The 26387-nt window shown below is 49.4% G+C and overlaps 1 protein-coding gene across 8 annotated transcripts in view; it reads left to right on the forward strand.

Annotated features, from left to right (window-relative positions):
* PDE4B (phosphodiesterase 4B) overlaps positions 1-26387 on the forward strand; it is a 288611-nt gene that overhangs the window by 243695 nt on the left and 18529 nt on the right. For 4 of the 8 annotated variants that reach the window (XM_068140841.1, XM_068140842.1, XM_068140843.1 and 1 more), the window contains 2 exons: positions 2498-2610; positions 26108-26201. In XM_068140841.1, coding sequence (XP_067996942.1) covers positions 2498-2610; positions 26108-26201 — 207 coding nt within the window. Of the gene's footprint in view, positions 1-1073; positions 1657-2466; positions 2611-8649; positions 8867-25051; positions 25174-26107; positions 26202-26387 lie in introns of those variants that run through there. The other 4 variants (XM_068140845.1, XM_068140849.1, XM_068140848.1 and 1 more) reach the window with 4 other exon arrangements.

Consider the following 26387-nt stretch of genomic DNA (forward strand, 5'->3'; position numbering starts at 1 on the left):
TCACACTGTGCTTGTGTGCCCTGCTCCTGCTTACTGAAGAGTCCTGGAGCAGGAGAACACGTCACAATAACTCCATTCATTACTGAAGTATATGGTCAGCTCCTCTTTGGTTTGTCTGAGGAGATGATGTTTTCCTACACCTAGAATCAGGATCTAGCCAGTGGTAGCCTTATCCATGCAAACAATTTCTTTTACAAAGAATTTGAGCCCTGCCAGGTCACACATGATAAAGCAGCTGGTGGGGAGTAAGTGTGTTAGAAAGGAAAACATGCCCAGGTTCTGTGGGTTTTGGCCATTTCCACCTGATTTTTGATGTATGCATCACAGAAGTATGCGGGAATATGGTTGCTTGCCATGTTGCTCTGCAGGCACAGAGAAAACATGAACATTCTCTGCCACAAAGATTCAGATAATTATTGAGTCTGAAATGTGTCTGTTCCAAGTGCTCCCTGTGAGTTTATTGTTGAATTGCTCTTTGGCAGTGTTGATTTTCTGCCCAGTAGCTTCACATGCTGGACATATAGTCTCTACATTGCCCAGACAGGTTGTGGAGGCTCTAACACTGGAAATGTTCAGAGCCAGGATGGATGGGGTCTTGAGCAACCTGGTCTAGCAGGAAGTGTCCATGTCCATAGCAGGGAGGTTGGAAGTAGATAATCTTTAAGGTGCCTTCCAGGCCAAAACATTGAGTAGAGCAACAAAGCTGGTGGAGGGTCTAGAGCACAAGGCTTGTGAGGAGCAACTGAAGGAACTGAAGTTGCTTAGTCTGGAGAAAATTAGACTCAGGGAAGACCTTCTGGCTATCTACAGCTCCCTGAAAGGAGGTTGGAGTGATGTGGGGGTCCGTTTCTCCTCTGTAGTAGAAGTGCTAGGACAAGAGGAAATGGCCTCAAGTTGCATCACAGGAGGTTTAAGTTGGACATTAGAAGAAACTTCTTCCTGAAAGGGTTCCCAAGAAGTGGAACAGGCTCCCCAGTAGGTGGCTGAATCCCCATCCCTGGAGGTGTTTTAAAGAGGCAGAGATGTGGTGCTGAGGGAGATGGTTTAGCACCAGCCTCAGTAGAGTTAGAGAATGGTTGGACTCCATGATCTTCGAGGTCTCTTCCAACCAAAACAATTCTGTTTCTGTGGCCCTGTGACTCTATTCCATACTGACTGATGATGTTGATGCTTGAATGCTGAAGAGGAGGCAGATAACCAGCACTAGGTGCAGCTCTTGTGGGGAGCACATCCCACTTTTGTTAGGGAGGACATTAGCATCCACACATATGGGCCACACACATACCCCATCTACGCGCTCCACAGCAGCTAGTTTGCTGAGCGTCTGTCGCAGCAATCCTGAGTTGTGATGTCACTGCTACCTGCTCAGCCAGGGCCATGAGAAACGCTGAACCATGAGCTGACAGATGGATGGGTAAGCGAGTGTCACTGGTGTGAGGAGAAGCAGCCACATTCGTGGGGAGATTTTATGATTCACTCTATCCGCTTGTGTAAACCTCAGCTTGGACTCCGAGAGCCACGCAGGAGCACATTGTGCTACTGGCAGGGTCCGGGAGCTGAGCTCAGTGGGAGCAGAAGCAGGAGCTGGTGGGGAGCAAGGCCCCACTGAGGAGGACCAGCAAATGGCACCGGAGTGTGGGACCACTGGGATGCAGGGTTGGTGGAGTTTGAGGGTCATGGGTGGTGGGGAGCACGATCAGCAGAGCTGGGGAGATAGGACTGACAGGGAGTAGCAGTGGCTGGGTTGGGAAGCAGGGTCCTGCAAGGAGGAAGGGTTTGGTGGGGTTAGGGAGGAGGACTAGGTGGGGCTGGGGAGCAGTACAGGTGGGGCTGGGGAACGAGTATTAGCGGGGAGCAGGACGAGGCTGGCAAGGTTGGGGAGCAGGTCTGCTGGGGAGTAGGACCAGATGGAGCTGGGGAGTGGGGCTGTGGGGGAGCAGAGCTGGTGGGCAGCTGGGCTGTTGGGAATCGAAGTTGGTGAACAGCTTGGCTGTTGAGATCCCAGTTGTTGGGGAGCTGGGCTGGTGGGGACCAGAGCTGGTGGGGCACAGGACTGCTGGGGAGCTAGGGGCGGGAAGTTGAGCTGCTGGCACTGAGGAACCGTCCCGGGGAGCAGGCTCCAGCGGGGCGCAGGGAGCGGGGCTGGCACAGAACCAGTACCGCAGGCCCCTCGCAGCAGCAGCCGCCGCCAGGGCCAGGGGGGCCGCTGCCTCTGAGGCTGCCGCGGCCCTTCCCGGGGGGCTCTCGGTTCCCCCATCCCCTGCGCGGGGCGGGGCAGGGCCGGGGCGGGCCGGGGCCGGGGCCGGGGCCGGGGCAGTGCCGGGTGCCAGCGGCGGGCGGGGATTTGCTCGCCGGCGGCGAAGGGAGCGCAGCGGCGGGCGCATGATGAGGGAGCGGTGCGGTACCTCCGGCGGTGCTGGCGGCGGGGCGGGCGGCCCCGCGATGGAAAGGCTCCCGCCGCCCCAGCCCGACTATATGTCCGTCTGCCTCTTCGCAGAGGAGCCCTACCAGAAGCTGGCCATGGAGACTTTGGAGGAGCTCGACTGGTGTTTGGATCAGCTGGAGACCATCCAGACCTACCGCTCTGTCAGCGAGATGGCATCCAACAAGGTGAGCCGGGCTGCGGGGGGATGCGGGAGAAGGCAGCCTGCTGCCCGCCTCCTCTCCGGGAGAGCAGCTTCCAGCCTTCTCCCGAGCTAAGCTGCTCCGGGATCCTTTCGGAGAAGAGGCTTCGATTAGCGCCGGGTCCCTTCAAAACCAGTTCCCCAGTAGCACTGGGGAAAAAACACCCGCGTTTAGCAGATGATCGCTTCCCAAGTCAATTAATCTGCCCTTCCGTAATCATGGCAAACGCGGAACCTTGCGGTACGTTGTTTTATTGCTCTTTTGTCTTTCGGGGAGTCTTTAATTTTGGTTTTTAATGTGGTGGGGCTGGCTCGGCACCGCTTGCCAGCACAGAGTGAGGGTGCGAAGTCAGAGATAGTGCATAAAGAATGAGCTCCAAGAGGGAGCTGCTCTCCCTTGGTCTCTGTGCGATTTTATTGCATTCTGAGCCAAAAGGGGAATTTGGAGTTTTTCTGTAAGGTGTAAGGTCAGAAATTTACGCTATGCTTAGAGTCAGAGGAAGGAGAAGGTCCCAGGAGCATGCTGAGAAGCAGCAGCGAGGAAAGCAAGTTCTGAACAACTTTGTGCAGCTTTTGGAAGCTGATCTTCCTGCCCCCTCCTCTCTCAGTGCTGGAGCCGGACTCCACGTCTGTGTCCTGCCGAGCCACAGCATCCTTGCTAAATTCGGCTTCAGCATCTCGCCGAGTCAGCCCTTCACTCCCAGGGTGGCTGCTGCTGGATGGGGACTCTCCCTGCCCCGGGGCTGGGGCCTTCTCCCCAGCTCTGATCCCAGCCGCTGCCCCGGGCACCGCTTGGCTGCCAGCAGAGCCTTCACACCTCCGGGACAGGCTGCCCGCCTCCCCAGCTCTCTGCCTGGCTGTTTGGAAGCCGAATTTCTGTACCCAGGCTTTTATGCAGGGTTCAGAGCCCTGTCTTGTGGGATGGAGTAGGTCAGACAGCCTCAGACTGAGCTGCTCCATCTCTGGGGTGAGAGGGCTGTGTCCACCGTATCCATACCCTGGTTGTTGTGGTTAAACCCACTTCTGAGCTGTGCAGCACAAACCCATGTAATTACTTTGTGCAGTGCACGAACCCAGTGTTGTTATTGTTTTGCTAATTGGAAATCAGTGAAATCAGAAATGCTGAACCTGATCTCCCAGAAAGAGTTGGGTGAAGAAGCGCCGTGTTGTTTCAGCTTCCTCCTCTGGTAGTGAGCGCCACAGCATGCAGGGGCAAAGGAAGCAATAAAAAAGTTTTATAGCCCCAGCTTGCAAGAAAGAGATAAATTTTTTTTTACGTGTTTGTGTTGAGGGGAAAGCAGGGTGAAAGTTGAGGAAGGTTTAGACTCTAACTCCGAGGTGGATGTTGGTACCCTTCCCTTGAGCTTGTTTTATGTTGTCTCCTGAGTGCCAAATGTGGATTTGTGAAGGTGAAAAAATGACTAAATGGCTTATTGATGCAATTGAAAGCGGTGATCTCTGCGTGCAGATGGCTTACAGCTGAGTTGAGCAAAAGGTTCCTGAAACTTTGTTCTTTCACAACCGCTTTCTGAGCTGTCGGCATGGTTTTGGGGCAACTTCCAGTATCGTTCTCAGCCGTGAAAGAAAAGCATGAAATAGCCTCACACATTGCTTCCCTTTCCTCTTCAGCAGTAAATACTGACACAAATTAATCTGGGGGTTTGTGGCTTTCACGTATTGGTGGCAGAGGTGCAGTCTGCAGGGTGATCTTGCAGTGCTGAGGAGGCACTGGGTTGCAAATGTGCGTCTTGAGAAGGCTGCATCGGCCACAGAAACACAGACCTATGAAGATCACCTACTGCAATCCCCCTGCTAGAGTAAATCACCCAGAATCACAATGTCCAGGTGGCTTTGGAATCTTTCCAGAGAAGGAAACTCTGCAGCCTCTCAGGGCAGCCCATTCCAGTGCTGCTGCCCTCAAAGGGAAGAAATTTTTCCTTGTGTTTACGTGGAACCTCCCGTGTTGAAATTTGTGCCTGTTGCTCCTTATCATGGACACCACTGCGAAGAGTCTAGCTCCATCCTTCTGACACTTTCCCTTTAGCTCTTGCTGAGCATTGAGATGATCCCCTCTCAGGCTGCTCTTCTGCAGGCTGACAGACCCAGCTCTCAGCCTTTCCTCCTAAGGCAGACATTCCAGTCCCCTCAACTTCTTAGTGGCTCTCTGCTGGACTCTTTCCAGTAGGTCCTGAACTGGTCATTTTTTTCACCAAGCACGCCATTCAGCTGCCTGCCTGGGCCAAAGGCATTTGAATTTTTCAGGGGTAAATGGCAGGCCAGTCAGATGTTTTGAAAACAGGATGCTGGGGCTCCACGTTATTAAAGAAAAACGGAAAGAGAACCAGCAGAGATAGGAAGAAAGCAAACGGACTCAGCATGCTCCCAACGCTGGAGCAGTATCAACAATGACCTATCTTCCTGACCTCCACTCTCCCTGAGTTCCTGGCCCCACGCCACCCAAGCCAAACTACGTCAGTTGAGGCTGATAGTAGGCATGGCACAGCTGTTGCAAGTGTGACTCGAATTTCCTGTCTCCTTCCTGACAGACGTAGTTTAGAAAATCCAGAGTTGCAACAACAGCAGGCAGAGAGAGGGAGGAGGAGGATCTCGCCGCATACGTGTTGGTGGGGCCATTCTCAGAAGCCCTGCACCAAAAAGGAATCTCTGGGTGGGGGAGGCAAGCACCGTGCCAGCTGGCATCCTGGCATTGAGCTGATGGTTTGGGGAAGGCAGCAGCTCAGACCTGTGCATAGACTTTTTGGAAGGTGTGAGTTAATTGCAGGAGAAGCGAGGAAATGAGCAGCTCATCTTACCCTGAGCTACTGAGCCAGGTTTTTCTGGCAGCAGCCTGAGCCAAGGGAGGGGTTTGCTGCTTCCAGAGCGGGACCCTACGGTCCTACCAGTGGGGATCAGACATCAGGCTGGCACAAAGAGGGGAATTCTGTTCCCTGGATGTGATGTCATAGGTCTCCTTGAGCCTTGATGCATTCCCAGATCAGTGCTGGATCCTCAAACCAGCATGAAGCCCTCACAGAACCCAACTGCAAGCTTCTGATGCAGAGCTGGCCATGCACAGTGCTCAGAACTTTCCAGTTACCTACCTGGTTGCAGGAAATGCAGCTGGTATGGTGGGAATTGATTTTCCTAATATCATCCTAACCTTTTGCTGTGCCACTGCGGCTCTGCAGCCGAACAACATTACCTGGGAAGCTCTTCAGGCACTTGGTGCTGCCTGCAGCAGTAGGCCATGCTTATTTACATGATTTAACATACATCACAGAGTGGTGGGGCTTGGAAGAAACCTCTGGGGATCATCTAGTCCAAGACACTGAGTTGTTGGAGCATGTCCAGAGAAGGGCAATGAAGCTGGTGAAAGGTTTGGAGAGGTCTTAAAAGGAGTGTCTGAGGGAACTGGGATTGCTTAGTCTGGAGAAAAAGAAGCTGAGGGGAGACCTTCTGGCTCTCTACAACTCCCTGAAAGGAGGTTGGAGCCAGGTGAGAGTTGGTTTCTTCTCCCTAGTATCAGTTGATAGAATGAGAGGAGATGGCCTGAAATTGTGCCAGGGGAGGTTTAGGTTGGAGATTAGGAAAAATTTCTTCACTGGAAGAGTGGTCACGAATTGGAACAGGCTGCCCAGGGAAGTGGTGAAGTCGCCATCCCTGGAGGTATCCAAGAAATGTGTGGACATGGCTCTTGGGGACATGGTTTAATGGCCACGGAGGTGTTAGGTTGACTGTTGGTTCTGTGATTCTGTATCCTTTTCATCCTGCTTTTATCACTGTGTCCAGCTTCCAGCTCAGTGTCTTGGCAGGATTTGTGAGTCGTGAGCCTGCTGATAAAGAAGGGGCATTTTCTCTCTTGGTGGCTGACCTGTAATGCTGCATTTGGCATTAGGCAGCTGTCCTCAGCCTCAGTTCTCCTGCAGACATCAGGACCCCCTCGGCTCTCTTACCTACTATAGCATTTGGGATGTGGGGGAGGACATGCTCAGTGCATGCCCTGAATCACAAGAGCAAGTATTTTTCCCAGCTGAAATGCTGGTCTTGGCCAGCTCCAAGTTTTTATGGGACCTTAATAACATAGAAATGAGTGTTGGAGAGAATGTATCATTTCTGAAGAGCTATCTGCTTGTCCGTGCAGGACTGAGGCAGATCACACCTAAAATGGGTGTCTCTGAATGGACCCAAGCAGCACCTTTCCATCTCTTTAACACAGAGCTTGCTTAGAGCTTTGTGCAGGCTACTGAGCAAGTAAATGGACTGATAATGTAATTAGTGGTCTGTGGGGATGTTCTAATTTTGAGTAGTGTTGTCAGGGTGAAACTTTCAAAACCCAGTTCTTTTCCCAGATCATAGAATCATAGAATCATTAAGGTTGGAAAAGACCTCTATGGACATCAAGTCCAGCAATCCAGGGATTGTTCCCTGTGGGACCTTTCCCTGCCAGCTCTGCCCATCCAGCATGTATAAATAAATCCTTACACAATCATGGAATTATTTGGGTTGGAAAAGACCTCTGAGATCATTGAGTCCAACCTTCAACCCAACCCCACCATGGCCATCAAGCCATGTCCCAAAATGCCATGTCCACTTGTTCCTTGAACACTTCCAGGGATAGTGACTCCATCACCTCCCCAGGCAACCTGAAGTTCCATATACCCTTAAGTTCCATATATCCTTAAAATCCATATGTAAGTCCTTAAACTCCCTTATTTTAGCTCTTTAAGGTGTCTCCTTTACTCCAGGAGCTGAGTAACACAGCTTAGCTCTTGCCACCCAAGGCCCTCTCCAGCCAGAAACTCAGTGCAGTATTACAGTGGGGCTCCATGCTCCTATCTTGGTTGCTTGCAAGCCAGAAGCCACTAAGATAAACAGAAGTGATTTCATTTTGCTTGTATTTCAAAGGGCATTTTGGTCAGAAAAGAGGAGCAAGGCCACACCTAGCCTTTAGGAGACAGCAACTAAATAAACATCTGGACGTTAATGTAAACTCCTGAGGTCCACACTGGGGGTCGAGCACGGTGCAGGGCCGAGTGCCAACAGCGTATGTGCCAGGCTGCACAAACCTCCACTGCTTGTGGAGGGACTTTTTACAGTGGCTTGTAGTGATAAGATGAGGGGCAATGGCTTGTAGCTGTAAGAGGGGAGACTTAGACTGGAAACCAGGAAGAAATTCTTTACAGTGAGGGTGGTGAGACACTGGAACAGGTTGCCCAGGGAGGTTCTTGCTGTATGAGGAAAGGCTTGAGCGGTCTGGGTTTGTTCAGCCTTGAGAAGAGAAGGCTTAGAGGATACCTTGTTACCATGTACCAGCAACATGAAGGCTACCAGGAGGATGGAGGTTGTCTTTCTACAAGATGTCCCATGGTAAAGAGAAGGGATGATGGGGACAAATTACTTCTGGGGAGATTCCCATAGGAATGCAGAAGGATTTTTTCACTATGAGAACAGTTGGGCATATAAGTGAAGCAGTATATTCTCCTACACTGGTCACTTTTGAGACTCAGCTTGCCAGGGTGCTGGGCCAGCTCATTTCAACTACACCATCACCTAGAAAGGTTGGACCAGATGATCCTTGGGGTCCTTTCCAACCTGGCATTCTCTGATTCTGTTGTGGATGCCCCCTCCCTGTATCTGTTCAAGACCAAGCTGAGCAACACCTCAAGCACCCTGGTCTAGTGGAAGGTATCCCTGCCCATGGCAGGGCTGGGGAGGAGGTGGTGGTTGCAATTAGCTAATCTTGAAGGTCCCTTCCAAGCCAACCCCTTCTATGATTCCTACGTGATGTTTCCCTTGAGTGGTGCCGAGCTGTTTAGTCTTTTCTCTTGCCTTTTGCTGTAACTTCCTTTGTTTAATGTGCTTTAAAATAGCCGAGCGCCGCACAAAGAGAGGCTTGTTCGCCTCTGCAGCAGCCAGCCAGACAAAGAGACTTCCACGTCTCCTGTTTTTACAAGCTGGGATGAATCACTGAGCTGCGCCGCTCGCGGTTCCCCCGGCCGCACGCCGCCGTTCCCCCTGCCAAGGGGACTCGCCTGGCGGAAAGGCGAAACGGCCACCGAGCGGCGGAGCAGCCCCTGGCGGTGCTCCACCACGGAGGTCCCTGCAGAGTCGGTCCCTGCGGAGCCCTAGCTGCAAGCCTCGTGGTGGAGGGTTTGACGTCGGTGCTTAACTGTTTGCTGGACGTGGAGCTGCCGGCTGCAGAGCAGGACGCCAGACGGTCGTTATGCGCGCTGAGAACTGCGGTAGGAGCTTTTTCTGGCTGAGACTGGGAATGTTCATGGCCTGAAACTGTGCCGGCGGAGGTTTAGGTTGGAGATTAGGAACAATGTCTTTGCTGCAAGAATGGTCAGGCATTGGAACAGGCTGCCCAGGGAGGTGTTGGAGTCACCATCCCTGGAGCTGTTCAGAAAACCTGTGGACATGGCACCTGGGGACATGGTTGAATGGCCATGGTGGTATTAGACTCAATGATCTTAGAGGGCTTTTCCAACCAAAACGATTCTGTGGTTCTATTCGCTCCTGCTTTTATCTTTTCATGTCTGTTGAGGATGTCCTTGTTCTAGAGGACAGAGCCCTGTGTCTCTTTAGGCAAAGCTACTCCTGATACAGGAAGCCAGGTTAGCAGACACACTTGGCAGTGGTGAATGTGAGGCTCAAGTGAAGCCTGCTAGGTGAGAAAGAGAATGGGGGCTGTGACTCAGACTCTGAAAACCCTCAAAGCTTTTCATGGGTGTTCAAGACTTGGGAAGCTGGGTCCAGCTTAGCTCCTGTGTATCAGTTCTCATTGCTCTCATAAATGGGCTTTTGAGCAAGCAGTGTGTTCTTGGGCACAAAAAGGCAAATGGTCTCCTGGGGTGTATGAAGAAGAGTGTAGCCAGTGGATCAAGGGAGGTTCTCCTGCCCCTCTAGTCTACTGAGGGCATTCTGGAGTACTGAGTCCAGTTCTGGGCTCACCAGTTCCAAACAGAGAGAGACCTACTGGAGAGAGTCCAGTGGAGGCTACAAAGATGCTGAGGGGCCTGGAGCCTCTTTGTGAGGAGGAAAGGCTGAGAGACCTGGGGTTGCTGAGCCTGCAGAAGAGCAGCCTGAGAGGGGATCTGATCAATGCTCAACAAGAGCTAAAGGACCTGTGGGGGACAAGAGGATGTAGCCAGACTTTTCTCAGTGATGCCCAGGGACAGGGCAAGTGGCAGTGGGCACAAACTGGAACCCAAGAGGTTCCATCTGAAGAAAAGGAGAAACTTGTTCGGTGTGAGGGTGCAGGAGCCCTGGAGCAGGCTGCCCAAAGAGGTTGTGGAGTCTCCTTGTCTGGAGAGATTCCAAACCCAGCTGGCCATTGTGATGCTGGACAAGCTGCTGTGGGTGCCCCTGCTTTAGCAGAGGGGTTGGACTGGATGATCTCCAGAGGTTTCTTTTGATCTCTACTGTTCTGAGATTCTGTGACTGGGGTATCTGTCTCTGTATGCATTGTATCCATCCTATTCCTCCTCCCTTGCTCTTTGGGTTCTAAAGTAAATCACCTGACTGCATCCATCACAGGATTGGAGTGGAATAGTAGGGCTATACCTGGGCTTCTTTGGTCTTGCAAGCCCTCTGGGCTGTCTGTTTCCAGATATCTTAGATTATTAAAATGATTAACTCTTAGAAAGCTGCACTACTGTGTGTGGGAAGTATTGGTATTGTGGTCTGGTGCTACCATTTGAGACACCCTCTTACAGCACAGTGACTTTGGTCGATGCTTTCTCATCTTTCTGGGACTGTTGTGGTAAATGGGTGGGGAAAGCCCACACAAGGGAAATCCCACAGCCCACACCATGGGTGCTGCTGGTGCACATTGAGGTAGCCACAGATGAACACTTTGGGGTGTTATAAAATAGATTTTATATAGATTGTAGGAGTCTTTCTGGGCAGCTGGCATCCTCTGGGACACAGCGGTGCCCAGGACCTTCTATCATGTCCTTTAAACCCTTCTGCTTGTGATGGGTTTAAAAGTTCTGCATTCTCAGACTTTTACGTTATAAGACATCAGGGTGGGGCCTAAATAAATAATAGCTCAGAGGCAGGTTCAAAATGAATCATGATTTGAGGGCAGGACTACAGAGTGACTAACTCTTTGGAGCAGTGACCTCCCTGGAAGTGAAGTGAGAATGCTAGAGACCCATGGCATCACGGAGGAGGAGCATCTCTTAGGATGAGGGCAAACTCTGAAGGGTTTCAGAGCAAAGGCACAGAACGTTAGGGGCTGGAAGGGACCTCAAAAGATCATCTAGTCCAACCTCCCTGCCAGAGCAAGATCACCTATACCAGGTCACACAGGAATGCATCTAGGCAGGTTTTGAATGTCTCCAGAGAGGAAGACTCCACAACTCCCCTGGGCAGCCTCTTCCAGTGTTCCATCACCTTCACAGTGAAAAAAAATTTCCTCATATTTCCATGGAACTTCCTATGCCTCAGCTTCCACCCATTGCCCCTTGTCCTGTCATTGGGCATCACTGAGAAGAGCCTGGCTGCATCCTCTCAGAACTCAGCCTTTACATATTTATAAACATGAATAAGGTCACCCCTTGGTCTCATTTTCTCCAGGCTAAAGACCCCCAGCTCCCTCAGTCTCTCTCCATAAAGCAGATGTTCCGCTATCTTAATCATTTTTGTGGCTCTGCACTGGACTCGTTCAAGCAGTTCCCTGTCCTACCTGAACTGAGGGGAGCAGGATTTCATAGAATCACAGAGTTGTTTGGGTTGGGATGATCTCCAAGATCATCAAGTCCAATCATCAATCTAACGCCACCATGGCCATTAAAACATGTCCCAAAGTGCTATCCACACATTTTTTTAACACCTCCAGGGATGGTGACACCAGCACCTCCCTGGGCAGCCTGTTCCAGTGCCTGACCACTCTTGCAGGAAAGAAATTGTTCCTGATATCCAACCTAAACCTCTTCTGGTGCAATTTCAAGCCATTTCTTCTTGTTCTACCACCTACTAGGGATCCTGGGAGCAGTGCCTGATTTTTGGGAACCAGGGTGTTTTGCACAACCTGACCCCAAACTCCTGTTTCTTGACCCCACTGCAGAGCAGCAGGTTTCAAGGGGCAGCTGCTGCTATTTGCAGTAAGTGCAACTTAATTGTAAGACATTGTGTTATCAAAGCCAGAAGATGTTGTGGAGATACGTTGGTTTGAAGGCTCATCCATCAGAGCTCTTGGAGAGAGAGATTCTCCCTGATTAGAGCCTTTGCTCTGTGTTCAAAGCAAACAAACCAGGAGGGCCTCACCTTGCTGCTGCTGTAGCTCAGCTGGGCTAAAGCTACGTAAAAGTTCCTCTGGGAATCATTTGCCTATCTCTGTGTGAGAAGCATTTTTCATTGAATTGTATTTACATTCATTAGTGTCTTCCGTAGGGTTTTGATGCTTGCATTAGGTTTCAAACTGGAAGAAGCTGGATTTAGATTAGATTTAGGAAGAAATTCTTCCCTATGAAGGTGGTGAGGCACTGGAACAGGTTGTCTGGAGAAGTCCTGGAGGCTTTATGCCTGGAAGTGTTCGGAGCAAGGTCGGATGGGTCTTTGAGAAACCTGGTGTGGTAGGAGGTGTCGCTGCCTGTGGGAGAGGTTGCAACTAGATGGTCTTTAAGGTCTTTTCCAACCCCAAACCATTCTGTGACTCTGTGATTGTCATTTTGGCAGGACCAACTGCCTCATTTTGGGGCTTACTGAATCCTAGAGCTACACTGACTTCTCCTGGTACTTAACTCTTTAACCTGTGTTTTCAGAAGCAAAATCTGCTGATTAAAATTTGTTGATTAAGGACTTTTTCTCCTCGTGGGCATCTTGGAAAAGTCATCTCAGGGCACAAAGTAATTTGAATTTTCCAAAGCCTGTTCTCCAACTCAGGTAAAACCCCAGGTGGATTTGCCTAAATGATGACTGCAGAAGCCTGCCTTGAATTTAAATGATATTTAAATTGCTGCTTCATGTGATTAGCAAAATCCCATCTTTAATTGCACTGCTCTCTCATTAAGTGACAATTTCTCTGCCCTCTTTGTTGCTTGGCTTTTTTTTGCTGAAGATTGAGAATGTAATCCAGGCATATTGATCCAAATGTCCTGCATCCCTAAGAAGAGACTGAGGGGAGACCTCATTGCTCTCTACAGCTCCCTGAGAGGAGGTTGGAGTGAGGTAGGGGTTGGTCTCTTCTCCCTCGTATCAGTTGATAGGATGAGAGAAAGTGGCCTGAAATGGCATAAGGGTACCTGTAGGTTGGAGATTAGGAAAAAAAATAGTACCTGCAAGAGTGGTCAGGTGTTAGAACAGGCTGCCCAGGGAGGTGGGGGAGTCACCATCCCTGGAGGTGTTCAAGAAACCTGTGGACATGGCACTGAGGGACATGGTTTAACGGCCCTGGTGGTCTTAGGTTGGACTTGATCTTGGAGATCTTTCCCAACCAAAACAATTCTATGATTCTGGCATGTCTCCTTAAGATTAATCCCTGAGTCCTGCAGGAAGGAAGAGGAATGTCCCTGCCTGCTCCCTGCCTGCTCCCTGCCTACCCTGGCAGGGCTGAGCAGCAGAGGAGGCTCTCTGGTTTGTGGCCTTCTCTTTACATGGCCGTTCTGCTTCCTCTAGCACTGGAGGCTTTAGCAGTGTGGTTTGCATGGGTGTGACTGACAGAAGATTTTGGTCTGAGATCTGCAGCCTTTCTGCATCTCTCTCTGCTCTGGAGGCCACAGATGTTGTCAGCTGCATCAGGGCTTTCTTTTAATCAACTCGATGTCAACAAACAAGCTGCTCTAGGTTTCAATTTGGCTGCTGCTTCCTGGCCTTCAGCTTGGGCTGGTGGTGCTCATCTCCTCATCCTGAGTTTTCCTTTTGCAGTTTAACAGGACAAACATTTTTCCATCTGGTAAAACTCCATAAAAATGATTTTGCAGAACAAGTGTTCATGCTTGTTCCTGGTTTTATGGACGGGGCTCTGGTCTGCGTCAAGAATAACAGCAGCACAGGTATGAGATACTGGTTGGGAGCTCTTGCTGTGTGCATTTGGTACTTACTGGTGAGGAAACCTTACAATCATAGAATAGTTTGGGTTGGAAGGGATCTTGAAGACCATCTAGTTCCAATCTCCCATCCATGGGCAGAAACATTCCTAGAGACCAGGTTGCTCAAGGCCTCATCCAACCTGGCTTTGAACACTTCCAGGCTTGGAGCCTCCACAGCTCTGGGCAGCCTGTTCCAGTGCCTTGCCACCCTCGTGGAGAAGAATTTTTTATTAATGTCTGATCTAAATACAACTTCCAGTTTGAAGCCATCACTGCTTGTCCTGTCACTCTATGCCTTTGTCAAAAGTCCCTCTCCAGCTCTTCTGTAGATACCTTTCAAATCCAGGAAGGCTGCTCTAAGGTCTCCCTTGAGCCTTCTCTTCTTTAGGCTGAACAACCCCAACCCTCAGCCTGGCCTCTCAACTTCCAGCCTTCCCATCATTGCTGTGGTCTCCTCTGACCCCACTCGAACAGGTCCATGTCTGTTCTGTGCCGAGGACTCTAGCACTGCAGGTAGGGTCTCAGCAGAGCAGAGAGGCAGAATCCCCTCCCTCCCACTGAAGCCCACTCTGCAGGGGATCAGCACAGTACAGTGCTGGCTCTGGGCTGTGATTGCACATTGCTGGCTCATTTTGAGCTTCTCATCACCCATCAAATCCACCCAAAGTCTAGCAAGCTGACATGGAGACTTCAGATATAATTGCTTGTGTTAATTGGGTATAAGAGACTTAAATACAGGAGGAGCATTTTGGATGAAACAGAAACCAGCCTGAGCCCCTTCCAAAGGAGCCCAAAGCTTCAGTTCAAGTTGCAGACTGATTCATACCCTGCTGCCAAGGTTTTTCCACCCAAGAAGACACAGGATGTGTGCTCTGTCACATGAAATCTTCAACTCTCTCCATCCTGATATGCAAACAAATGTAAACTTAACCCAAGGCCACCACATAATGGTGTGGAGTACACCAAGATGAGTGCATTGGTAGCAGATGCTGGAGGAGTGGCGTGGTCGAGGAGGTGGGAAGTAGAATTGGCCCTGCAGGGCATGGCAGGGATTTTCTCTGTCTGCCAACAAAAACTCAGGCAGGCACACCTTAGAAATACATGGCACATTCATTTTCAGGAAAGTAGAGGGGGTGGTTTCTTTATGGCCATACCAATTCCCCAATATCAGGTGGAGGGGAATTTTTCTGCTGCCTTCCCAGTTCTCAGCAAGTGTGTAACATGCCCCGAGCCTGCTTGGAGATGAGGAAATTCAGCCTTATTTCTAAGGAGCACTAATTCTCTGCACTTTCCTCGGGCAGGATCTGATGGGGAGCTTTCTCCTTTCCTCCATTTGACTGCAATTTGCATATTTCAAGTCTCATTTGTCTGGAAACAAGCTGGAAATGTACTGGTGATAAGGCTCCAGCTTCCACTAAATCATTTTTGAAGCCCCATGTTGTGTAAATAGGTCCCACCCAAGGGAGGTTCTGCACTCAGAAATGCTAAACCTTTCAGGGTAAAATCTGTATATTGGGCTGTCTGCATCAGATATATCTCCTGGCTTTCATGAGCAGCCACATGCTGATTTATGGCAGTGTGCTGTTTGTTTATCAACATTTACATTGTGGATTTTCCAATTATTCTAATAACGTCAGGCCAACAAGTTGGTCATGTTGTTGCTCCTTTAAAGTCTTGCCTTTGAACATACATATATAAATCAGCTTCCCTTTGATGTGAAATTGGAGATTTCATAACATTCTATTTACTTTCGGGTTTGCAAAAGAAAAACCAGCTGAAGGGAAAAACAAACACCAAAAAACCCCACCCCAAACCAAACAGTACTTTGTATCTCATTAAAAGCCGTTTCTAACCCATTAAAAACTAGATTGTTTTAGGAAGCCAGAGCATTTTGAGTGTTCTAATGACTGAAAGAATTGTTTTGGTGGAAAAGCCCTCTAAGATCATTGAGTCCAACCATCAACCCAACACCACCATGTCCCAAAGCATCATGTCCACAGATCTATTGAACGCCTCCAGGGATGGTGATTCCACCACCTCCCTGGACAGCCTGTTCCAGACCCTGACCACTCTTGCAGGAAAGAAATTTTTCCTAATCTCCAACCTAAACCTCCCCTGGCACAATTTCAGGCCATCTCCTTTTGTCCTGTCAACTGATATGAGGGAGAAGAGACCAAAGCCCACCTGGTTCCAACCTCCTCTCCTCAGGGAGCTGTAGCAAGCAATGAGGTCTCCTCTCAGCCTCCTTTTCTCCAGGCTGAACAACCCCAGTTCCCTCAGCTGCTGTTCTCCAGACTCTTCCTCAGCTTCTTTGCCCTTCTCTGGACCCCCTCCAGCACCTCAATGTCCTTCTTATAGTGAGGGGCCCAAAACTAAACCCATTATTCAAAGTGTGGTCTCATCAGTGCCCAGTATAGGGGAACAGTTGTTTCCCTGCTCCCGCTGGCCACACTAATGATGTAGTGCACCCATTCCACTGTTCTTCACACACTGAAATGTGTCTGCAGACCTTCTCCTTTATAAAAGGAGATTTAGATTGGTGTGAAATGTGGTTGGGCTTTTTTTTCTTTAAACCTTCCCATCACCCTTCATGTGAATGCTGAGAGAGGGAAGTCAGTAGAAATTATGAAGTAACAAGGAAAGCTGCAGATTTCTTGGCACAGCCCTTTCTGTAACTGATGTAACATCATGAAAGCACAGAAAAAGTGGAGTTATTGCTCATATAATCTAAGCTCTTAACTCTTTGATTCTTTTCACTTGAAGAAACAATGAAAGAAACACTCCAGTGCTCCAAGATCAGCAGGTTTACCAAATGTAGTTTGGGGGAAAAAAACCACAGAATAATGGTAAATAGCCTTCAGTGAAGGGGACCTACAAGGAAGCTGGGGAGGGACTTTTTACAAGGGCTTGTTGCAATAGGACAAGGGACAGTGGTTTGAGCTGGAAGAGGGGAGATTTAGACTGGAGATGAGGAAGAAATCTTTGGAATAAGGGTGGTGAGACACTGGAACAGGCTGCCCAGGGAGGTCATGGATGCCCCTATCCCTGGAGGTGTTCAAGGCCAGGTTGGGTGGGGCCTTGAGCAACTTGATCTAGTGGGAGGTGTCCCTGCCCATGGCAGGGGGTTGCAACTAGATTATTTTTAAGGTCTTTTCCAACTTGACCCATTCTGTGTGCCAGAGTTCTGCATCCCTGCCTGTCAGGGGAGCAGGCAAGGGGTGTCCAGGTTTGGTACTGACCTCGTTCTGCCTATGCTCAGGCAAAATCCCAGTTCCAAGGATTTTGCCTGCCTGAAGAGTTTGGCATCTCTGCGCCACACAGGAATGAGGTATCCGTGTCAGGAAGCGAGACATGGGTATTCACAGATACTCCTTCCACCTTCTCAAACAGGCAGTGAGATGAATCTCATTCTCTTTAAATCAGCAGCAGCCCATGAGCGTCACATCCATCCCCTTCCAGCGACCAGAGGTCTAGACAAAAGCATTACACACGAGCTGGTGCCGTATGCACCCATGAGTAATTTCCCTCCTGCTTCTAAATAATTTCCGGCTGGTCTCTTGCTCTGGCTCTGTCATGTGGGCAGGTGAGTGTCAGCTCTTCCCACCTCCCACTGCTGGCCACCCAGTTATTCCCATGAGAATCCCAGCATGGTAGCAATTGGAAAGAACCTCTGGAGTCCAACCAGTTCAACCCCTCTGCTAAAGCAGGGGCACCCACAGCAGCCTGCCCAGCATCACAATGGCCAGGGGGCTTTGGAAGCTCTCCAGACAAGGAGACTCCACAGACTCTCTGGGCAGCCTGCTCCAAGGCTCTGGCAGTCTTGCACCAAAGAAATTTCTCCTCTTATCCAGATGGAACCTCCTGGGTTCCAGTTTGTGCCTATTGCCCCTTGTTCTGTCATTGGCCACCACTGAGAAGAGTCTGGCCCCATCCTCTTGCCCCCCACAGGTCCTTTTGCTCTTGCTGAATGTTGATCAGATGCCCTCTCAGGCTGCAGGCTCAACAGCCCCAGGTCTCTCAGCCTTTCCTCCTCACAGAGATACTCCAGGCCACTCAGCATCTTTGCAGCCTCCACTGGACTCTCTCCAGTAGTTTCCTGTCTCTCTTCAACTGGTGAGCCCAGACCTGGACTCAATACTCCAGATATGGCCTCACTAAGGAAAAGTAGAGGGGAAAGAAAGCCTCCCTCAACATACTGGCCACACTCTTTATACACCCCGGGAGACAATTTGCCTTCTTGCCCACAAGGGCCCATCACTGCCTGATGGTGAACTTGTTATCCACCAGTACTCCCAGGTCCTTCTCCTTGGAGCTGCTTCCCAGCAGGTCACCCCCCTGCCGTCACCTGTACTTAAGGCTGTTGAAATTAATGGAGTTACACCAAAGTTTAATTGCACCTCTGGACCAGGAGTAATTTACTGGGGCAATTAAACTAAGCAGGATTCATCCCAGCTGCCTTGGGGTGGAAATCAAAGGGGAAAGTCACCCTCCTACCACAAATCCTTTTGTTCTGGGGCTTTCTAGGAGCAGTGGCAGAGCGAGGGTTGTGAGGTTTGCGTCAGAAGGGTGGATCACCGGGAACAGAGTTTATAAACAGTTTTACACACTGCAGATCTGCACTGAGATTCTTCCTCCATCAAAGTGTGGGGTGGGACCCCACTCTCCCTTGCTACTCCAGGCTGGAGCCCCACAGCATCTCAACAGCTCTTTTATCTTGAAATTGCCCTCAGCTCCTGCAAATGACTACAAGTTGTTTTTTTTCAGCAGCCTCTTTGCATAAGGACTCTTGGCCTGAGGGAAGCCCAGCTGGTAGAAATCGACTTCAAAGGCTTTACATCAGCAGCAGATACATCCTTCTGTCTTTCTTCTCCCGCTAAAGCAGCAGGAACACCTCTGATGCTGTGCTCCAAGGGGGAACTGGAACAGGAATAACAGCAGGACCATAGCTGGAGCTGCTGTGGGGTTGGAAATGCTGAGAACTCTGTGTGCCTCTGCATGGCTTTCCCTAACCTTCCTTGGAAAGGAGGAGGCTTTTCTGTCCTAAAGAGCCAGAAGGGTGGGATTTTCCATGCTGAAGGCCCAGGGAGATGTCCCATGTGTGGCTGGATGCTCCCATGGACTACACCCTGTATCACCGGCAGTGGCCCCAAAGCCAGCATGCTTCCAGCATTCTTGGGCTCCTAAATCTGCCAAATCTTGTCATAAGTTAGGCAAAAATTTCCTACTCTGCATTGTTGGAGTAGGTCCAGAAGAGGGCTACAAAGAAGATCAGAGGGTTGGAGCACCTCCCCTATGGGGACAGGCTGAGAGAGTTGGGGCTGATTAGCCTAGAGAAGGCTCCAGGGAGCAGCCTTCCAGTCCCTGAAGGGGCTACAGAAATGCTGGGGAGGGACTTTTTACAAGGGCTTGTAGTGATGGGATGACAGGCAATGGATTGAAGCTGCAAGAGGGGAGATTTAAACCAGAGATTAGGAAGAAATTCTTGACAGTGAGGGTAGTGGCACACTGGAACAGGTTGCCCAGGGAGGCTGTGGATGCTGCCTCCTTGGAGGTGTTCCAGGCCAGGTTGGATGAGGCTTTGAGCAGCCTGCTCTAGTGGAAGGTGTCCATGCCCATGGCAGGGGAAATGGAATTGAGTGATCTTTCAGATCTCTTACAACTCAAACCATTCTGTGATTCTCTGATGAAAATGGAGGCAAGCAACCTTTGCCTGCAGAGCTTTTGCTTAGGATGGGCTGAAGGACCAGCGGCTAAGTGGTTGAAGGAGCTCCCATGCAGTCACTGTTGCTGACACCAATCTCCCATGCATTGTAGATGTGGTGTAGATGCAGAGCCAGCACTCAGCCCCTTACTGCAGCTGAGGAAGCAAAAGCTTAATTCTAGCTTCTGAAACAGGCAGTGTGGGTGTGGATTGATGGCCATCTGAATATGAGCCAGCAGTGTGCTCCGGTGGCCAAGAAGGCCACCAGCATCCTGGCCTGTATCAAGGATAGTGTGTCCAGAAGTTGTACTCTACTTGGCACTGGTGAGGCCACACCTTGAATACTAGGTTCAGTTTTAGGCCTCTCATGGTAAGAAGGACACAGGTGCTGAAGCATGTCCAAAGAAGAGCAACTAAGATGGTCTGGAGCAGCTGAGGGATCTGGTGGTGTTTAGTCTTCAGAAAAGGATGCTGAGGGGAGATCTCATTGCTCTCTACAACTCCCTGAAAACAGGTTGGAGCCAGGTGGGGGCTCGGTGTCTCCTCACATGCAACTAGTGACAGGACAAGAGGAAACAGCATCAAGTTGTGCCAGGTTCAGGTTGAATATTAGGAAAGATTTCTTCACAGCAAGGGTTCTCAGGCACTGGAACAGGCTGCCTAGGGAGGTGGTGCAGTCCCTATCCCTGGAGGTATTTAAAAGAAAGACACATGGATGTGGTGCTGAGGGCTGTGGTTGACTGGCAGTGGCTTATCAGCAGTGGTGGGATTGTGAGCTGTAGGCAAGCGGTTGGCCTTGGTGATCTCAGAAGTCTCTTCCAACCTCAACATTTCTATGGTTCTGTGAAAAAGTGCTGAGGAAAACGTGGGCAGTGAAGAGAGGAACTGTGAGTGAACTTTCCCAGTGGTAATCAAGGAAATCAGCACTCACACACACGACTGGGAAGCTGGAAAGAAGATGTGATTCCCTCTACCATGGAGCTCATGGGAAAGGGTCACTGCTGGTAATCAAAGAGTGATTCAATTTCTGGGAGGCTTAATTTGCTTCAGATGACTTCTGCAGTGACTTCAGAGCCTGCAAAACAGGAAAGCTTCACATGATGAGATGATTTCTTAATTTTTTTTTCTCTCACACAACCCTCCAGATGGTTTCAGACCCCAGTGACTTACTGGGAAGGTCAACTCTCCCATCATGTGTCTTTGGTTAGTAACAGTTTCAGTCAGGGCTTTATCTCTTTGACATCTTATTGCGTGAATGTGTTAGGTCCTGTGATCTGAGTTTGGGTTAGAGAGGAGGGAACCTCAGGCCCATTTCCTGACTTTCATAGAATCATTAGGGTTGGAAAAGACCTCCAAGGTCATTAAGTCCAACTGTCAAACCAACACGATGGCCATTAACCCATGTCCCAAAATGCCATGTCCAAATGTTAGCTCGAACACCTCCGGGAATGGCCACTCTTGCTGTGGGTTATTGTGAAATCACAGAATCATTTCGGTTGGAAGAGACCTTTAAGATCATTGAGTCCAACCCTTTACCCAGCAGTGCTAAGTCCACCACTGAACCATGTCCCTCAGCATCACATCTACACATTTTTTGAATGATGCCACTAATTCCCTGGGCAGACACTTCCAAGGCTTAACCACTCTTCCAGTGAACAAAACATTCCTGGCATTTTCTCTTCTATTACTTGGAAGAAGAGACAGACCCTCACCTCACTTCAACCTTCTTTCAGGGACTTTTAGGAATCCAGAAGGTCTCTCCTCAGCCTCTTTTTCTCTAGGATGAACAGCCCCAGTTTCCTCAGCTGCTCCTCACCAGACCTGTTCTGTAGACCCTTTGCTAGCTTCCTTGCCCTTCTCTGCGCCCACTCCAGACCCTCAAGGTCCTTTTGGGGTGAGGGTCCCAAAACTGAACCAAATATTGGAGGTGTGGCCACCCAGTGCTAAGTACAGAAGGACTTCCCCCATCCTCAGGAATATTTAAAACCACACCTGCAGCCAGGGGTGGGATGGGCAGCTCCACCACTGAGCTTCCTGGTGGCTCCTGCTTCGTCCAGGCTTTGGTTTTGGACAAGATGTGAGCCTAATCCAACATTATAGGTGCAGCTTTGGGTATCAGAAGGTTGTATCTGCAGTTAGACTGTGCTGATTTGGGGGCTTGCTCTGGGTCAGGGAGTTTGGGAAGACATCTCTCCTGTGCATCTTCATATGTGCACATGTGTTGCCTTATGCCCACCCCAGTTCCCATCTGTTCAGTGAGGTTCTCGGTGCTCATTCCCCTTGTCAAAGGCAGGGAGGTGATTATTAATGATGCAAATAACATTCTCATGATGGCCAAGCTTGAGAGCCATGCTGGGCTGGTGCACGAGCTTCTTAGAGCAGCCACACTTGTGTGTGCTCCTCAGCAGAGCAGTTGGCATTCTCAGTGCTAGCCCTGCCATCTGGTTGCTTTACCCTTTGCTGTCAGATCGATTTAACAGAGGGATGGTTACAGAGGTTTGCAGATGACATCAGTCATTGATCTGTGCAGAGAGGCAGTGATAGGCTTCCTGCTTCAACCCCTCGCCAAGGCAAGGGGCAAAGCAGTTCAGGGAAAGTGGTGTCACTACAGAGTACTTGGTGTCAGGGGAAGCTCAGGATACACCCAAAATACCCACTGTGAAGAGGCAATTATTGTCTGTACCATCAGCATGCTTCACTCTGTGGTGTTCTTCAAAGGCCATCAGGCTGTTAAGTGAACCCTTACTTAGATGCCAGCATCACTCAGATGGTAAAGTGCAATCAATTTTGCAAAGCATGTGGGTATTCTCAGAGCACCGTGGGTGTCTTGGCTGAGTTTGGCCCTAAGAGTCCTTTTAGCAGTGCTGCAGTGCTGCTGTCTGCTCTATAAAAGGTTGGTGATGAGGAGCGAACAAGATTAAGGCTGGTTGGAAGACGTGATGAGGACAGATTTGGGATTAAAGTCTCCAGAGAAGGAGACTTCACAACCTCTGGCAGCCTGCTCCAGGGCTCTGTCACCTTTACAGTAAAGAAGTTTTCCCTTGTGTTGAGGTGGAATTTTCTGTGTTCCATTTTGTGTCTGTTGCTCCCTGTCCTATCACAGGACACCACTGAAAAGAAACTTAGCACCGTCTTCTTGACACCCACCAGTTAGAGGTATCATAAAATAAATATATGTATGTCTTCAGATAGGTCACAGAATTGTGGAACAGTTTGTGGTGGAAAAGACCTCCAAGATCATTGAGTCCACCCATCCACTCAACACCACCATGGCCATTAAACCACGTCCCCAGGTGCTATGTCCACAGGTTTCTTGAACGCCTCCAGGGATGGTGACTCCACCACCTCCCTGGGCAGCCTGTTCCAATGCCTGACCACTCTTGCAGGAAAGACATATCGAACTTAAGCCTCCCCTGGCATAATTTTCAGATCATGTCAGTGATTCGTGCCTCTGTGGCAAGGCAGCAGGCACCCTTGCTACTTTGTGAAGCCAATTGTGAGGGAAGGACATTTTGCCACAGCTGTTTGTCCTCCACTTGGCATCATGTGTCTGAAAGGGGCAATTGTATAGAGAACCTGACTGATTCAGCCTCGCTGAAAAGCTCTTTGCATGATCATCTGGTGGTGGTGTTTTCCTTGGAAGCATAAAGGCCTCGATCCAGGGAGATGTTTCAGCACATGCTTCACTTTCAGGCTGTGGGAGTGCTCACGTGTTGGTGGCTGCTGCTCGTGACCAGTGGAATACGTCACTGTGAGGAATGAGTGGGTCAGACCTCTCCTCTCCTCCTCCCACAGCTTTCCTCCTGCCTTTCAGTCTCGCTGCCACCCGTTCCCTGTTGCTAGGGGTTCTCTTAGGAGTGTCAGAAAGGCTTTTGTCTCTCTTGGTTGGCATGAAGTTCAGTGGAGACCTAGCCCACGACCCAGCGCTGTGGGATGCCCTCCTGGGCAGCCAGCATCCTTTGCATCCTGCTTCTGCTTGTATCCCATGAGAAGGCATCCTTCCCATCTGTCTCCTGACCATATCCCTTGAGATGGAATCCTTCCCATCCTGCCCGTGTTCCATGAGACCAAATTTAAACTGATTGAGTAAGCCAGAGCACGAGGCCTTGCTGTGTGACATTCACACTGGCAGGTTCCTGCAGGAGGAAACTTCAGAGATGGTGGTGGCAGAGCCCAAGCAGGTAGCACCCATCTTTGGTGCATACAGGTGGTATAAGTGAGGTGACATCAGGTTTCCACCTCTGATAATTATGAATTTAAGGAGAGAAGAAGGTTGGTTCACAACCTCATTTGCTCTGTGTGATTCTTCTGGCAGAAGGCTGAGCAGAAGTCAGGAGTCCCACCTGGCTGGTGCTGAGCAGTGGCTGGACCATGCCATATGTGGGCTCTGCGGGTCCCTGCCCATCACCTCTTGCAGCTGGGACAGGGCTGTGATGCAGCACAAGCTGCCCCCCATGCCCTGTGCCTCCCAGCCCCATGATGTCACACCAAATGAGGCTGCTGGAGGAAGAAAATCATTTGAGACCATTGAGATCATTTGGTTTTAGGAGCCCTGGCTGCTGTCCTTTGGCATATTGCAGCCAGCAGTCACCAAGGACATCTTAAGGCTGGGTAGATGCTGGACATGAGTGGTGGTTCCTTACTGGCATCTGTGTGACACTCATAGCACAAGGAGCTCTCCTTCTGATTTGATGCTAAAAGGGCAGCTACAGCTTCCTAATTTCAGTTTAAAACACAAACCAAGGATTAAATCTGGGCCTAAAGGACAGCTACAGCTTCTGAATTTCAGCTTCAAATACAAATCAAGGACTAAATCTTGGCTCAAAGAACAGCAACTGCTTCCTAATTTCTATTGGAGACACAAATCAAGGATTAAGTCTTGAAATATGCTCTTGTAAGAAAAAACTAAAGCATGAATTGCAGGCTGATTTACAGATTTAAGGTTTATGCCTGAAAAATAGTTCTACTTTGTGTGAAGGTATATTTTGCTCCATGGCTCCATTTTGCCCTTTAAGGGGAGGGGGAAAAAAAATTATGGTCACCCTGAAGAAATTGAAATCCGAGGCTTTTAAAAAGCCATCCATGAATTCTTGCTTCGAAAACACTCAGTCTCTGCAGTGGAAAGGGTTAAAACAAAGCAGCAAGGGATTTAAAACAAAAAAAAGGCAAAAAAAACCCAAACCCAGCCTGCTGCCTTCCCCCCCCCCCCCCCCCCCTTATTTAAATATGCACAGAGCTTCTTCCTCCATTTTAATCTTCCTCCATCAAAAGATGGCTGTGTTCCTGAAGCTGGCATCCCCTCCGATAGCAGCAGCAGCAGCAGCATTTTTGTGCGCTGCAGCTCAGCTGAGCAAAGCTGCTGCAGAGAGGGGTCCCCCCTTCAGCCAACGAAGCAAGCAGGAGGATCCATAATTCATAAGTGCTTCCAGCCAGCCGAGCAGGACACGTTGGGATTAGTTCTGGTTTCTTCATGCAATCCCTGCTTGCAGTCTTCACTCCGGCCAGCAAATAACACCCACGGGCAGCTCTTCTGCAAAGATGCTCTTGCCAGGCTTGGCTTTGTCTAGGATTAGCAACTGCTGGGCTTTGGGCGATCTCAGGCTTTGAGGAAGGCTGGGTTTTGGGGTTGTTTGGTTTTTTTGTTCCTTTCTGGACAAGGGAAGGGGTGGGGGGTGGGGGGTGGGGGTGTCGGTGTGTCCCAGGAGCTTGCCCGGTGATTTCTCCGTGAGGATTTGCAGAGAACAGTGGCGTGGAGGTTTCCAAAATGCCTGAAGCAAACTATTTGCTGTCTGTATCTTGGGGTTATATTAAGGTGGGTTTTCAATCCTGAAGGTTTATAAATTACTTCATTTTTGTGCTGAGGCTTATAAATTACTCCTTTGGTGTGTGTGCGTGCTACATGACTTTGTTTTTGTGCTAAGGCTTATAAATGACTTAATTTTTCTGCTAAGGTTTATAAATTACTTAATTTTTGTGCTAAGATTTGTAAATGACTTAAATTTTGTGCTAAGGCTTATAAATTGCTGCCTTTTGTTTGTTTGTTTGGTTTTGGTGCTAAAGCTTATAAATTACTTCTTTTTGGTGCTGTATTGCTTGGGTAAAACATCTCCCAAGAAAAACTTGTTTTTAAAATGCTTATTTCTGTGTGCTAAGAGACAAAACATGTCCTGTGCATGGGGTGTGCATGTATGTGCCCTTTTTATTTTTCCTTTTCTCCTTGGGATGAAATGATGCAGCAATGAAATCAGGAAGGTTCATAGAGTGTGTATCTGGGGGGGGTGGGGGGATGGTCAAATCCTACATGGTTTTTTTCTGCCAGATTTTTAGATGGATGGCATATTTCCCCTCTGTTCTGGGCATAAGGAATTGTCTTTTCCTTACATAATTCAAAATGGAGCAAACTTGGGCAATTGAGAACAAAAGGTTGCAGGATGTGGGGATGTAAAAAGCAATATAAGTATCTGAGAGAGGAGCTGGGATGTTGCCTTCTTATTTGTGACGGTGAAAAGTAAAAATGCATCTTTAGAGGAGATGAACCTTAAAGAGTTTAATGGTAGTGGAAAGAAATATCTGGTTGTGCTAGTGGCTGAGCAGTATCTAAATGAAACCACATGTGACTGACTCCATTCCAAATGTCTCCAGAATTCTGCTTTTTTTCACATCCTGTCTGTGGTGATAAAGCTGCCTGAGCATGGAACAGCATTCAGAAAAATGCCATCTTTGTCTCTCTGCTCTTCCCCTCCCAGTTCAAGAGGATGCTGAACCGGGAGCTGACACACCTCTCCGAGATGAGCCGCTCCGGCAACCAGGTGTCTGAGTACATTTCCAACACCTTCCTGGGTAAGGAATCCCATCCCGAGCTTTTGGTTGACTCAAAGAGAAGGATTCAGAGCAGCCTAATACCTACCAAGTGAATAGTTGTGCTCCGTTTTCCTTTGCGGCAGAAAATCGTTTACATGTTGCCATTTTTCACTTTCAAAATGGATGTGGGGAGGAAAATCAGACAGTGACTGAATAAGGCTGTCC

The sequence above is a fragment of the Melanerpes formicivorus genome, unplaced genomic scaffold, assembly GCF_026170545.1.
Source record: "Melanerpes formicivorus ecotype bairdi unplaced genomic scaffold, bMelFor1.0.p_v2 SCAF_7, whole genome shotgun sequence".
NCBI lineage: Eukaryota > Metazoa > Chordata > Aves > Piciformes > Picidae > Melanerpes > Melanerpes formicivorus.